The sequence below is a fragment of the Loxodonta africana genome, chromosome 1 (genome assembly GCF_030014295.1).
Source record: "Loxodonta africana isolate mLoxAfr1 chromosome 1, mLoxAfr1.hap2, whole genome shotgun sequence".
In the NCBI taxonomy this organism is placed as follows: Eukaryota; Metazoa; Chordata; class Mammalia; order Proboscidea; family Elephantidae; genus Loxodonta; species Loxodonta africana.
This window is the reverse complement of record NC_087342.1, coordinates 61,021,092-61,034,004: the sequence shown is the minus strand read 5'-3', so window position 1 is coordinate 61,034,004 and position 12,913 is coordinate 61,021,092. Positions and strand designations below refer to the sequence as shown.

Sequence of the window (12,913 nt, the reverse complement as noted above, 5' to 3'; positions counted from 1 at the left end):
TGGACCCGGGGTCCTAGTGCTAAGAAGCTCCTAGGCCAGGGGAAGATTGAGGACAAGGACCTTCCCCCCGAGCCAACAGAGACAAAAAGCCTTCCCCAGGACTGGGGCCCTGAATTTAGACTTCTAGCCTCCTAGACTGTGAGAAAATAGATTTCTGTTTGTTAAAGCCATTCGCTCATGGTATTTCTGTTAAAGCAGCACTAGATAACTTAGACAGCTACCCTTTCAGGGTTCTGAGCCACTCCTACTCCTTGTGTCTTTTAGCCTTGAGCTAGCAATGGTTCCTACTATTATTAGTCCAGGATACTGTACTACTTCCTGTTTCTATAAACCCTGCCCATGGTTTTGTAAATAGCCCCTTTATTATTTGTTGTCGTCCGTTGCCATTGAGTTGGTGCCAACTCATGGTGATACCACGTCAAACAGAACCAAACATTGCTTGGTCCTGTGCCACCTTCACTGTTGGGGCCACCGTGCATTTTGAATGCCTTCCAATGTAGGGGGCTCATCTTCTAGCATTACATCAGGCAATATTCTGTGTGATCCATAGGATATTCATTGGCTAATTTTTGGAAGTAGATCTCCAGGCTGGGAGCTCCTCTGGAGCCTGTCCACCATGAGTGACCCTGCTAGTATTTGAAATACTGTTGGCATAGCTTCTAGAATCATAGCAACACACAAGCCACTACAATATCACAAACTAACAGACAGTGGTAGCTCTTTAGTAAACTCTCCTCAAATTCCCTAGTTTTGAGCATTCCATCTGTATCCTTCCAGGGCCCTGACCCAACAATCTCATTTTGGGAACTTCATCCTCAGATATATTTGTATACGTAAAAAATTATGTATGCACAAGGTTATATGCTGTAGGAAAAGATTGGAAACAACTCATTATCTAGCAACAGTGGTCTGTTTAATAAACCATGATATATGTACAGAGTGAAATAGCATGAAGCTGTAAAAAAGAATAAGGAAGCTCTTTATGTACTGATAGATCTCTAGAATATACTGTTAAGTAAAAAGAACAGGTGCAAAGCAATACATACAGTGACCTAACTGTTTAGTAACAAGGGGGAAAATAAGAATACAAATATTTTCAAAAAGAAATACTGAATGGATGCATAAGACACTTAAAAAGTAGTAAACTACAGAGTGGGGAGCCCTGGTGATGCAGAGGTTAAGAGTTTGGCTGCTAACCAAAAGGTCAGCAGTTCCAATCCACCAGCTGCTCCTTGGAAACCCTATGGGGCAGTTCCTCTGTTCTATAGGGTCACTATGAGTTGGAACTGACTTGACAGTAAGACAGTAAGAAAGGAGATTCCCATTTAAATCCTGTATGAAACCCAGAGGCTGAATTCTTTACACAAGTCTGTCATTTGGAGAAAGTGAAAGACTATATATAAATTCTTTGGCCTTGAGATTGCTAAGGTATCCTAGGTCTAGTTATGATAAAAATAAATGTCCGAATTAAAATGATTTTCCAAAAATTAGAAGTTAATGGAAAGAGCAACTTGTGTTGAAGGCAGAGGGGGAGAGGGAGGTAGACCTTTGTGGACTGGGCTGGTTTGTTGAGTCAACCCCAACCTTGTGCTTCTGAATCTTTTGGGGGGGGAGGGGAGGGGTCCAGCATAGACCCAGATTATAAAGCACCAAAAAAATGTAAATGGTTACTTTTCTAATGAGTACAAATTACCTATAAATAGTTTCTAAAATCACAGGAAGGATACGGATACCAATAGTTAAATAAATAAGTATGCAGACATTTTGTCTTATTTATGTCAGAAATTAAATTTATTATTTATTCCAGATATAGGTCCAGGTAAAGGAAGAAGTGACAACCTATAAAACGAAGAAGTATAGACTCCTGGGGACCTAAAGATCTTTTTACATGAAGGGACCGGTTTCCCTCTACACCGTTGTAAAGTAGGATGGCATTTTATCCTTAGTGCTCTGTATATCATTTTTCTGGCATGCTTCCTTTCACTTGTTTCTCATGTTCAGATGGTTCAGGTGCTTTCCCTGGCGGGGCTCATGATGCTTTTTATAACGGTGACAATGTTACCCTGTTGCAATTTTTTCTTGGAAACCCAATAGCCCCCTCATGCTTTAATGCTGAGATAACTGATGAGTCACCTCAGCACGGACTTTGAGAGCTGGAAGATCCTTACAAATGTTGCCTAGCCCCCTTACTGAAAAGGCTAAGGGACTAGTTCAAGGTCATGGCAGTAGGAAGTAGAGCCAAAATCCAAATACAAACTGCCGGTGCCAGTTGGGGATTCCCTGCACTGCAAACCAATAGGTTGAAGGTTCAAGTCCACCCAGAGGTGACTCAGAAAAAAAATCAGCCACTGAAAATCCTATGGAGCACAGCTCTACTCTGACATACATGGGGTCGCCATGAGTTGGGATCAACTTGACGGCACCTGGTTGGTTAGTGCCAGTCAGAGGAAGAGCTACGTCTCCCCTTGCTGCTCTTGGAGCTCATGGCCTAACCAGCAAGGTATAAACGAACAAAACATGTCGCAGATGATCTAAGTAAAATGACAAAGACTAGAAACATCTAACATTGTGATCATGACCCATCAAAAGTGAGGCTAGAGTAATTGTCTAAAAATGTTCATCCTTTATCAAGTCAGGGGATCCAAGGACATCACATTTTGTAGCGTGTGGTTTAATCATACCATGCTTTACCTGGTTTCAACTTCTTAGCTGAAAATTTTATCGCCCTTCTGATCAAACTGCAGTTGTCTCATTTTTATTAAACAATTAATAAAAGGATTTGCTTACCCATTTTAATCAATGACAGGAAATAAATATTCCAGAAACATTTAAAATGTAACTCCTATTTGTCTTCAAAAGGGATTTGGGTTAGGAAACAACTGATTGGCAGTTGCTTCATAATTTTCAAATCATTAAGAAATAGACCCAAGATCAGTTCCATATACCATGAATAACAACCAGATACCTTGTTAAAAAAAAAAAAAAAAATCACATTAGTCACTTTAAGGATCAATGGTGTCTAACCAAGGGCTTGGTATTATGGAGGTATAGTTCCTAGAGGGTCCTTTCCTTTGACCTTGATGACTGTATTTACCCTAAATATCTATTATAAAATTATGCATTGTTGATCCTTTCTTAAAAAGGGTACAAGCTGTGCCAATGTCCCTGGGTTGAAGGGTAATTTAAATAAGCCCTTTGGTTTACATTGCATACAAGAAGGCTTTACAAGACCTAATCTTTTCTAAACCTGTTATGTTCTTCGGTTCAGCAGAGCTTCCTAATTGTAGCTATTAGCTCCCCTTTTTTGTGGTCTGTTCCGTCAATAGACTATTGAGTGTTCAGTAAATTAAGCCCAACCAGCAGCCAACACATGGAGACAGACGTTAAATCATAGCTTGGCTGCCCTTGTTCATTATCAGTATCGGTGACATGGCTTTTGAGTGCAGGGACGGGATTTAACATGATGCACATTTGTGTCATTCTCGAATTTCCATACCGTACAATCAGGTATGCGGGTTTTTTTTTCTCTATGTAACAGGTGTGTTCTTGGAACAAAGCTCAACCCCCACTTCTGGCTTATTTGAGAGGCAGCAGCTGCAAGCTTAATGCCAATGACACATGGTCCTATAAGAGAGAAAAAAATAAACTTCTTGTTCAAACTGTTAATGTCATGGGCAGATGGACCATAGCTGCCTGCACTTTTCTTTGTGCTGAAGAACCAGTCTAAACTTACAGATGACTGTGTTTTCTATTCTCTTCTTTCTTTCTCTTCCTTCTCTCCCTCTCTTCCTGCCATCTTTTTTTTTATATATGTAAAGAATCAGTGGGAAACAGACATTTCTTCAAGCATTACATATTCATTATTGACAATATTCCTTCATTTGAGTCATGCTGTTTTTAGCTGCTGGATGGAGTAAAGAAAAAATTTAATATAAATCAAGCTGTACTTTATTTATAATTCACTTTGGAGGAAAGAGGATTTAAAGGGACTGTTTACTATGCAATTTGAAGTGACTTACTCGGTATGCAAATCCTACATTTTTTGACATTCAAAATTAAATATATTTATTTAAAGGCCTCATTATTCCCTAGGAATGAGCTTCTCTCTAGAAATTTGTGAGAAATTACTAATAAGAATTATTATAATGTACTGTGTACCTCAGAAACATAACGTCAATGTTAACAGTAACAGCAATGATACAATAATTATTGTATTAACGTTCAGTCACTCAAGAATTTCTTTTAGTGTTTGGGGGATAATATTCCTTTTTATATGTTAGCTTTCAGGTATTAGCATGCCACAATATAAGAAACTCAGCCACTATCTTACTGCACACAAAGTTTCTTGTAAATAAGAACACTGAGGAAAAGAACAGAGTACAGTAATTACATAGCTCTGGGATACACTTGAAGTGAACATGTCTTATTACAGACTTTTCTGGAACTTGTGAATATTAACGTTTCCCCTCTCTTGACAATGGGCACGTTACCAGAAATATTTAATAAAAACGAAAGCCAAGAAAAGAATCTTTGTTTTCTTAGAAGTGGCAAATAGATATGTTGCACATGTGATGGTAAGCAGCTATTTAATAACCGTCCTGAAGCCTTCGTCACCGTATCCCCTGGAGGACTGGTGTTGGGTGTTGCGTACAACGTCTAATTGGGAAGGAGTAAAGAGAGAATCCCTTTTTACTTTTTTTTTTAACCCCTAACCGCAACTTTACTCTAGAATCAGATTTTCTGTGCACCTATAATAAAGTGGGGTTGCCTTGTTGCTGAGAAATCCACAGGCAGAGAGATTAGGAATTCAGTAGCTTGCCAGAAACAAAGGCCAATGAAAAAGAAGAACCTTGTGATAGCTTTTATTTTTTTTAATTTTAATTGGCTTGTTTATTACATTAGATTTTTATTAATGCATGCAAATAGTGACTAGCCTCAGGGATGGTGTTAAAAAAGTACGTTTTTTAAAAAAGTACGAAAGAATGTCTAAAACTGGGAGGTCAGCCTAGATATTTTTAAGGTCTCTTCTAATCCAGTGATTCTCATATTCTATGACTTGCCTTTCCTCAGGTTGCACTTTGTGGAAAGCAGAAGCGAGTGGTGACTGACTCAGCTCAGCCAGAGTGATCTTTTATAAACATGAATCAAATCACCTGTCATTCTCTGCCCAGTGCCCTGCAGTGACTTTGCCTCACACTCAGAACAAATTATGACCAAGAAGGCCTCATGTCATCTGGCCCTTTGCTGTCGCTCTCCCTCACCGACCATCTAACTGGCCCAATCTGCCTAGAAATATCACCCAGGTACCCTCCTCTGGGTCTTTGCCCTTGCAGCTTCCTCTGCCTGGAATTTCCTTCCTCACCTCACAGCCTGGCTCATTCCCTCACCTCAGTCATCTCTGCTCACCTGACATCTCCACAGACAGCCCATCCCTATCTCCACCTCTCTAATAGGGGGCACTGGTGATTCCGTAGTAGAACCCTTGCCTTCCATGTGGGAGACCAGGTTGGATTTGCGGCCAATGCACCTCGTACACGCTCACCACCCCTCTGTCAGTGGAGGCTTTCGTGTTGCTATGATGCTGAACAGGTTTCAGCAGAGCTTCCAGACTAAGAAGACTAGGAAGAAAAGCCTGGAAATCTGCTTCAGAAAATCAGTCCATGAAAACCCTATGGATCACAATGGTCTGATCACAGGGATGGCAGGGACCAGGCGGTATATTATTCCACTGAGCATGGGATTGCCATGAGTCAGGGCAGACTCGACGTCAGCTAACATCTTCAACAAATCCCTGCTCCCAGAAGTTTCTGTATCATTCCCCAGCTTTATTTTTGTTTATGGTCCTTAATACTACCTGAGTTAGTCTATATATTTATACATAGTGTCTTTTTTTCCAGACTAAAATGAAAGTTCCATGAGTGCAGGGGCTTGGCCTGTCTTGTTCATCCCTATATTAATTCTCAACTTCTAGAACAGGACGTGGCACAGGCTCAATTGGTAAGTGTTGCAGGAATGATTAAGTGAACAAATGCATAAATGAATGTTTTAGTTACCACCTACCTAGCTAGGGAGTCCCTGAGTGGGGCTCAGCAGCTAAACGAAAAGTTACAGGTTCGAGTCCATCCAGAAGAAAGGCCTGGCAATCTACTTCCCAAAAACCAGCCACGGAAACCCTATGGAGCATCTACTTCCCCCAAACCAGCCATGGAAACCGTACGGAGCACAGTTCTACTCTGACACACATGAGCCTGAATTGACTCAATGACAACTGGTACCAGGCTAGATTAGAAAACTTTAGAAAGATCTCATCTCGCCATTAGAGTTGGCAGCAGCTGGGCTGATCATTTGAAACTCTACACGGAGAACAGGAGAAGGAAGTACTCACGTGAGTCTCCACGTCGCCAGCGAGGATCCTACTGTTCTTTAGAAACTCGGCCACCATACCGTTCATCAGCTTATCGAAGGCCTCTACAGAGGGTGTCACACCTTTGGAAGAGGAACCTGTTGTTATTCCCTGGAAGTTCAGTGAAAAATGAGTACTGCCTTGTCATAAGTAATACGGACATTTAATACTATTAAAATCATCCTCCGTCTATTCAATAAGTTATTCATTTACTCAATCAATATATTTCTAAACACTTCTCTCTGGCTTCAGAAAACACTGCTTTCCTACTTTTCCTCCTCTTTAATTAAATACTTTTATGTCACTTAAATTCCCCCCAAACTCAGTGAGGTTAGTGGTACCATCATAATTTCACAGATAAGGAAATGGAGATGGAAACAGAGCAAATGGCTTGACTGAAGCGTATTCCAAGTCAGAGGTAGATTCAAAATGGAACCTGTTTAAAAAAAAAAAAAAAAAACTCCTTGGCATTGAGTCTATTCCAAGTCATGGCGACCCCACGTGACACAGTGGCACTGTCCCACCCAGTTTTCTTGGCTATAATCTTCGTGGAAGCAGACAGCCAGGCCTTTCTTCTGAAGCACCACTAAGGGGATTCAAACCACCAACCTTTAGGTCAGTAGCCAAGTGCAAACCGTTCGTGTCACCCAGGGACCTAAAATGGAACTGAATCTTATTAATTCAAAGCTGGGATGCTTTCTTGTATACCGACCTGTCCAGGTGCTATGACAACCTTGTAAATAGTTACCAAGGTTACCCAGGGCAATTAAAACGTAATAATGAATTCTAGGCAAGTAGGAAAATAAAGCCGATTTCACACATATTTCTTCTTTTTTACTTTCTGGGGGGCTAAGAGGTGGTGAAGGTAGGTATGAAAATGCCCACTGAGCTCACCCATGTTGGGTTTTGAGCTGGCAAGTTACTGTAAAGCTGAAATGGCAATAGTCCAACCTGGTGTGCACTGACTGTCTGCTCTGCATTTCTTTCACTGCATTTTAATTAGCAGAAAAAAAATTCTAAGTCACTGACTTCAAGTCCATAACAGTGAGAAACACCATACTGAGAAACTCTGCAGTACAGGCTATTAAAATCCAAACGAAACCTAGGATTCCCTCCCTCATATTGTACAGAAATATCCATGCTCATAAAACTTACAGGGTAAAGCTCTCCTCCTTTTCTCTTTTCCTCATTTGCCCACTTCCACAGGCCCAGCGACTGACGAAAACAGTTATTTACAGCTCTCTGTATCTGGGTGGCACAAACAGCTAAGCACTTGGCTACTAACTAAAATGTTGGTGGTTCAAATCAACCCGGAGGCCCCTCAGAAGAGAGGCCTGAAGATCTACTTCTGAAAGACCACAGCCATTGAAAATTCTATGGAGCACAGTTCTACTCTGACACACATAGGGTCGCCATGAGTCAGAATCGACTGGATAGCAGCTGATACCTATGGTATAACTTCTAAGCAGGCTATTGGAGCTGAGTTGTCCTTAAACTTCAAAATATAGTATGTGTCAACTCCTAGAACACAAAAGGGGCACAAGCCCAAAGATTGTTTATGGATGTATTTGGAAACAGATAAATCTATTTGTTGCTATGGGAGAGGTCTCTGATGAGTATTTAAAGTAGGAGAAGGTTTTAGAGATATTATGGAAGGCCTCTACATAGCAGAAGGTACAAGGATAAAAAGGAATACTTTCCAATTTCCTTTCATCACTCAGCTTTGCTCACACCTCCTCCGGGCAGCCTTTAATGTCCTGCCTTTCTCCCCAGCCTGCATCCTTTGAACGTTCCTTAATCAAAGCACTTGCAGCACTCAATGGTAATTCATTGAGACCAAAAGATTCCTGAGGGTTAGAGCTGTGTATAACTCATCCGAGAGTGCCTCATACCTAGCACAGTGCTTGTCACTTGGCAGGCATGTAAAAATATTTCTTCAACTGTTGAGCTGAACTTACCTGATAGCCAGGGAAAAAGAAAACACACCATAAAACACATCATAACACCAGTATCGTAACTGGGTAGTTCTTTGATCTGTGCAGATTATATATTTGTAATGGATCATGTTCCTTTTAAAAGTTTCTTTTTTTTTTATAATTTTTATTGTGCTTTAAGTGAAAGTTTACAAATCAAGTCAGTCTCTCACATAAAAACTTATATACACCTTGCTACACACTCCCAATTACTCTCCCCCTAATGAGACAGCCTGCTCTCTCCTTCCACTCTCTCTTTCTGTGTCCATTTCGCCAGCTTCTAACACCTTCTACCCTCTCATCTACCCTCCAGGCGGGAGATGCCAACATAGTCTCAAGTGTCCACCTGGTCCAAGAAGCTTACTCCTCACCAGCATCCCTCTGCAACCTATTGTCCAGTCCAATCCCTGTCTGAAGAGTTGCCTTCGGGAATGGTTCCTGTCCTGGGCCAACAGAAGGTCTGGGGGCCAAGACCACTGGGGTTCTTCTAGTTTCAGTCAGACCATTAAGTCTGGTCTTTTTATGAGAATTTGGGGTCTGCATCCCACTGCTCTCCTGCTCCCTCAGGGGTTCTCTGTTGTGTTCCCTGTCAGGGCAGTCATCGGTTATAGCCGGGCACCATCTAGTTCTTCTGGTCTCAGGATGATGTAGTCTCTGGTTCATGTGACCCTTTCTCTCTTGGGCTCGTAATTACCTTGTGTCCTTGGTGTTCTTCATTCTCCTTTGATCCAGGTGGGTTGAGGCCAATTGATGCATCTTAGATGGCTGCTTACTAGTGTTTAAGATCCCAGATGCCACTCTTCAAAGTGGGATGCAGAATGTTTTCTGAATAGATTTTATTATGCCAATTGACTTAGATGTCCCTTGAAATCATGGTCCCAAACCCCTGTCCCTGCTACGCTGGCCTTCAAAGCATTCAGTTTATCCAGGAAACTTCTTTGCTTTTGGTTAAGTCCAGTTGTGCTGACCTCCCCTGTATTGTGTGTTGTCTTTCCCTTCACCTAAAGTAGTTCTTATCTACCATCTAATTAGTGAATACCCCTCTCCCACCCTCCCTCCTTCCCTCCTCTCATAACCACAAAAGAATGTTTTCTTCTCAGGCTAAACTATTTCTCAAGTTCCTATAATAGTGGTCTTATACAATATTTGTCCTTTTTCAACTGACTAATCTCACTTGGCATAATGCCTTCCAGGTTGCTCCATGTTATGAAATGTTTCACAGATTCCTCACTGTTCTTTATCGATGCGTAGTATTCCATTGTGTGAATATACCATAATTTATTTATCCATTCATCTGTTGATGGGCACCTTGGTTGCTTCCATTTTTTTGCTATTGTAAACAGTGCTACAATAAACATGGGTGTGCATATATCTGTTCGTGTAAAGGCTCTTATTTCTCTAGGATATATTCCAAGGAGTGGGATTGCTGGATCGTATGGTAGTTCTATTTCTAGCTTTTTAAGGAAGCGCCAAATTGATTTCCAAAGTGGTTGTACCATTTGACATTCCCACCAGCAGTGTATAAGTCTTCCAATCTCTCCATACCCTCTCCAACATTTATTATTTTGTGTTTTTTGGATTAATGCCAGCCTTGTTGGAGTGCAATGAAATTTCATTGTAGTCTTGATCTGCATTTCTCTAATGGCTAATGATGGCGAACATTTCCTCATGTATCTGTTCGTTACCTGAATGTCTTCTTTAGTGAAGTGTCTATTCGTATCTTTTGTCTATTTTTTAATTGGGTTATTTGTCTTTTTGTAGTTGAGTTTTTACAGTATCAGGTAGGTTTTACAGATCAGATGCTGACCGGAAATGTCATAGCTAAAAACTTTTTCCCAGTCTGTAGGTAGTCTTTTTACTCTTCTGGTGAAGTCTTTGGATGAGCATAGGTGTTTGATTTTCAGGAGCTCCCAGTTATCCAGTTTTTCTTCTGCATTCTTAATAATGTTTATATACTGTTCATGCCATGTATTAGGGCTCCTAACATTGTCCCTATTTTTTCTTCCATGATCTTTATTGTTTTAGATTTTATATTTAGGTCTTTGATCCATTTTGAGCTCATTTTTGGGCATGGAGTGAGGTATGGGTCTTGTTTCATTTTTTTGCAGATTGATATCCAGTTATGCCAGCACAGTTTATTAAAAAGGCTGTCTTTCCCCCATTTAGCTGTTTTGGGGCCTTTGTCAAATATCAACTGCTCATATGTGGATGGATGGATGTCTGGATTCTCAATTCTGTTCCATTGGTCTATGTATCTGTTGTTGTACCAGTACCAGGCTGTTTTGACTACTGTGGCATTATATATATATATATAAAACCCACTGCAAGAGGTTGGCAGTGGCAGTATAATAGGTTCTAAAATCAGGTAAAGTAAGGCCTCCCACTTTGTTCTGCTCTTTCAGTAATGCCTTATTTATCTGGGGCCTCTTTCCCCTCCATATAAAGTTGGTGATTTGTTTCTCCATCTCATTAAAGAAAGTTGTTGGGATTTGGATTGGAATTGCATTAAATCTATAGATCGCTTTTGGTAGAATAGACGTTTTTATAATGTTAAGTCTTCCTATCCATGAGCAAGGTATGTTTTTCCATTTATGTAAGTCTGTTTTGGTTTCTTGCAGAAGTGTACTGTAGTTTTCTTTGTATAAGTCTTTTACATTTCTGGTAAGATTTATTCCTAAGTATTTTATCTTCTTGGGGGCTGCTGTAAATGGCATTGATTTGATGATATCCTTTTTGATGTTCTTTTTGTTGGTGTAGAGGAACCCAACTGATTTTTCTATGTTTATCTTGTATCCCGATACTCTGCTGAACTCTTCTATTAGTTTCAGTAGTTGTCTGGAGGATTCCTTAGGGTTTTTTAAAGTTTCTTCTTTAAATAAAAAAATTTTAAATGTTAGTTAGAACATCATTGCCATCATCACGATTATATTTAAAGTGAGAGGTTGTCCTTAAGGATTTCATAAAAACTGAATTTAGAAAATGTACCAAAATTTACTAAGAATAAATGGAAGCTCTGTTGTTTGGGCCACCACCCATCTGTCAGTTTGTACTACTGTGGTGGCTTGCATGTTGCTATGATGCTGGAAGTTATGCCAGCAGTATTTCAAATACCAGTAGGGTCACCCATGGTGGACAGGTTTCAGTGGAGCTTCAGACTAAGACAGTGTTGGAAGAAAGGCTTAGCGATCTACTTGCAAAAATTAGCTGATGCAAATCGTATGGATCACAACAGAATATTTTAAGACTCACTTGCTTTGAGCATATCACCAGGAGGGATCAGTCTCTAGGGGAGGACATCACGTTTGGTGAAGTAGTGCCCAGTGACGGTAAGAGAAACCCTTGGAGAGTTGGATTTGCAGAATAGCTTCAACAATAGACTCAAACATGCCAGCAGCTGTGAGGGTGATGCAGGACTGGGGAATGTTTCATTCTATTGTACATAAGGTTGTTAGGAGTCAGAGTCTTCTAGATGACAGCTGTCTGTGTATCTATCTGTATATCTATGTATCTATCTATCTGTGTTGTTTGAGATTACTAAAATGTTTGAAGGATGAATATCATCCCACCTACTAACTATCCTATTTTATTTCAAGCAGGACAATAAATTGTTGGCTAAGTTGCACTAAAAGAGCTTACTCTAAAAACTGATTAGGAATGACTTGCTATATTAGAAAATATCTGTTTAAACACTGAAGTAATTTAATTATATGCCCTCCAATTTTGTTTAGCATATCAATTTTCCTAGAAAATTATTTATTAAAAAGAAATACAAGGTTCAGTCTAGTACCTCTGAGTAAGTGAGGTCCCAATTATTGAGGTTTTTCTTTATTCAACAGCACTACAGAATCTCCTGGGAGCTGGGTTTTAACTTTGTGTTTTCCCAATCTTAACATTTGTCATCAGCAATCTTAGAGAAATGTCTTATGATCACCTGACACACACAGCATAATGAAACAAAGTGACTGAAGAGGACATGAAAATATTTTCTTCGGAGTAAGGTTTACCGAATCTCATATACCAGCTGTATGGTTAACAAAAAGATGCTTAAAATGAAATCACTGATGTGTCTCAGCTAATGTGGAAAAACTTACAGGCCCCTGGCAGCCTTCCTTTAAATATCACCCCCTTTCAATTCATTCTGAGCGTTTTAATTTTTATTATGTTCACGGGGAGGAAGTAAAAAAAAAAAAAAAAAAAAACCACACAGCCCGTGCCTTTGTGCTCACATGGTCATTTCTGTCTCAGGGTATGCAATACAAGGCACAGCTCCAAATAGCCTGAAATTCTAGAAGCATCAGTGTAGATCTTGCCAGGCAAAAGTTTTTTTTTTTTTGAAACCCCTTCTTTTTCAAGGCTTTTTACAGCCCCAAGAAGCTGACAGGATTTGAAGTGGGTCAGATAAGCAGGAATGGCATGTGTGATAAGAATAGAGTTGCCAGATTAAATACAGCACACCCATTTAAATGTGAATTTTAGATAAACAATGGATAACTTTTTAGTATAATAAGTATGCCCATGTAGTATGGCTGATGCAGTA

The 12,913-nt window shown here is 40.1% G+C and overlaps 1 protein-coding gene across 2 annotated transcripts in view; it reads right to left on the bottom strand.

The window, feature by feature from the left end:
* CAP2 (cyclase associated actin cytoskeleton regulatory protein 2) overlaps positions 1-12,913 on the bottom strand; it is a 209,240-nt gene that overhangs the window by 138,296 nt on the left and 58,031 nt on the right. For both annotated transcript variants that reach the window (XM_010596195.3, XM_003416458.4), the window contains one exon: positions 6,386-6,486. In XM_010596195.3, coding sequence (XP_010594497.2) covers positions 6,386-6,486 — 101 coding nt within the window. The remainder of the gene's footprint in view (positions 1-6,385; positions 6,487-12,913) is intronic.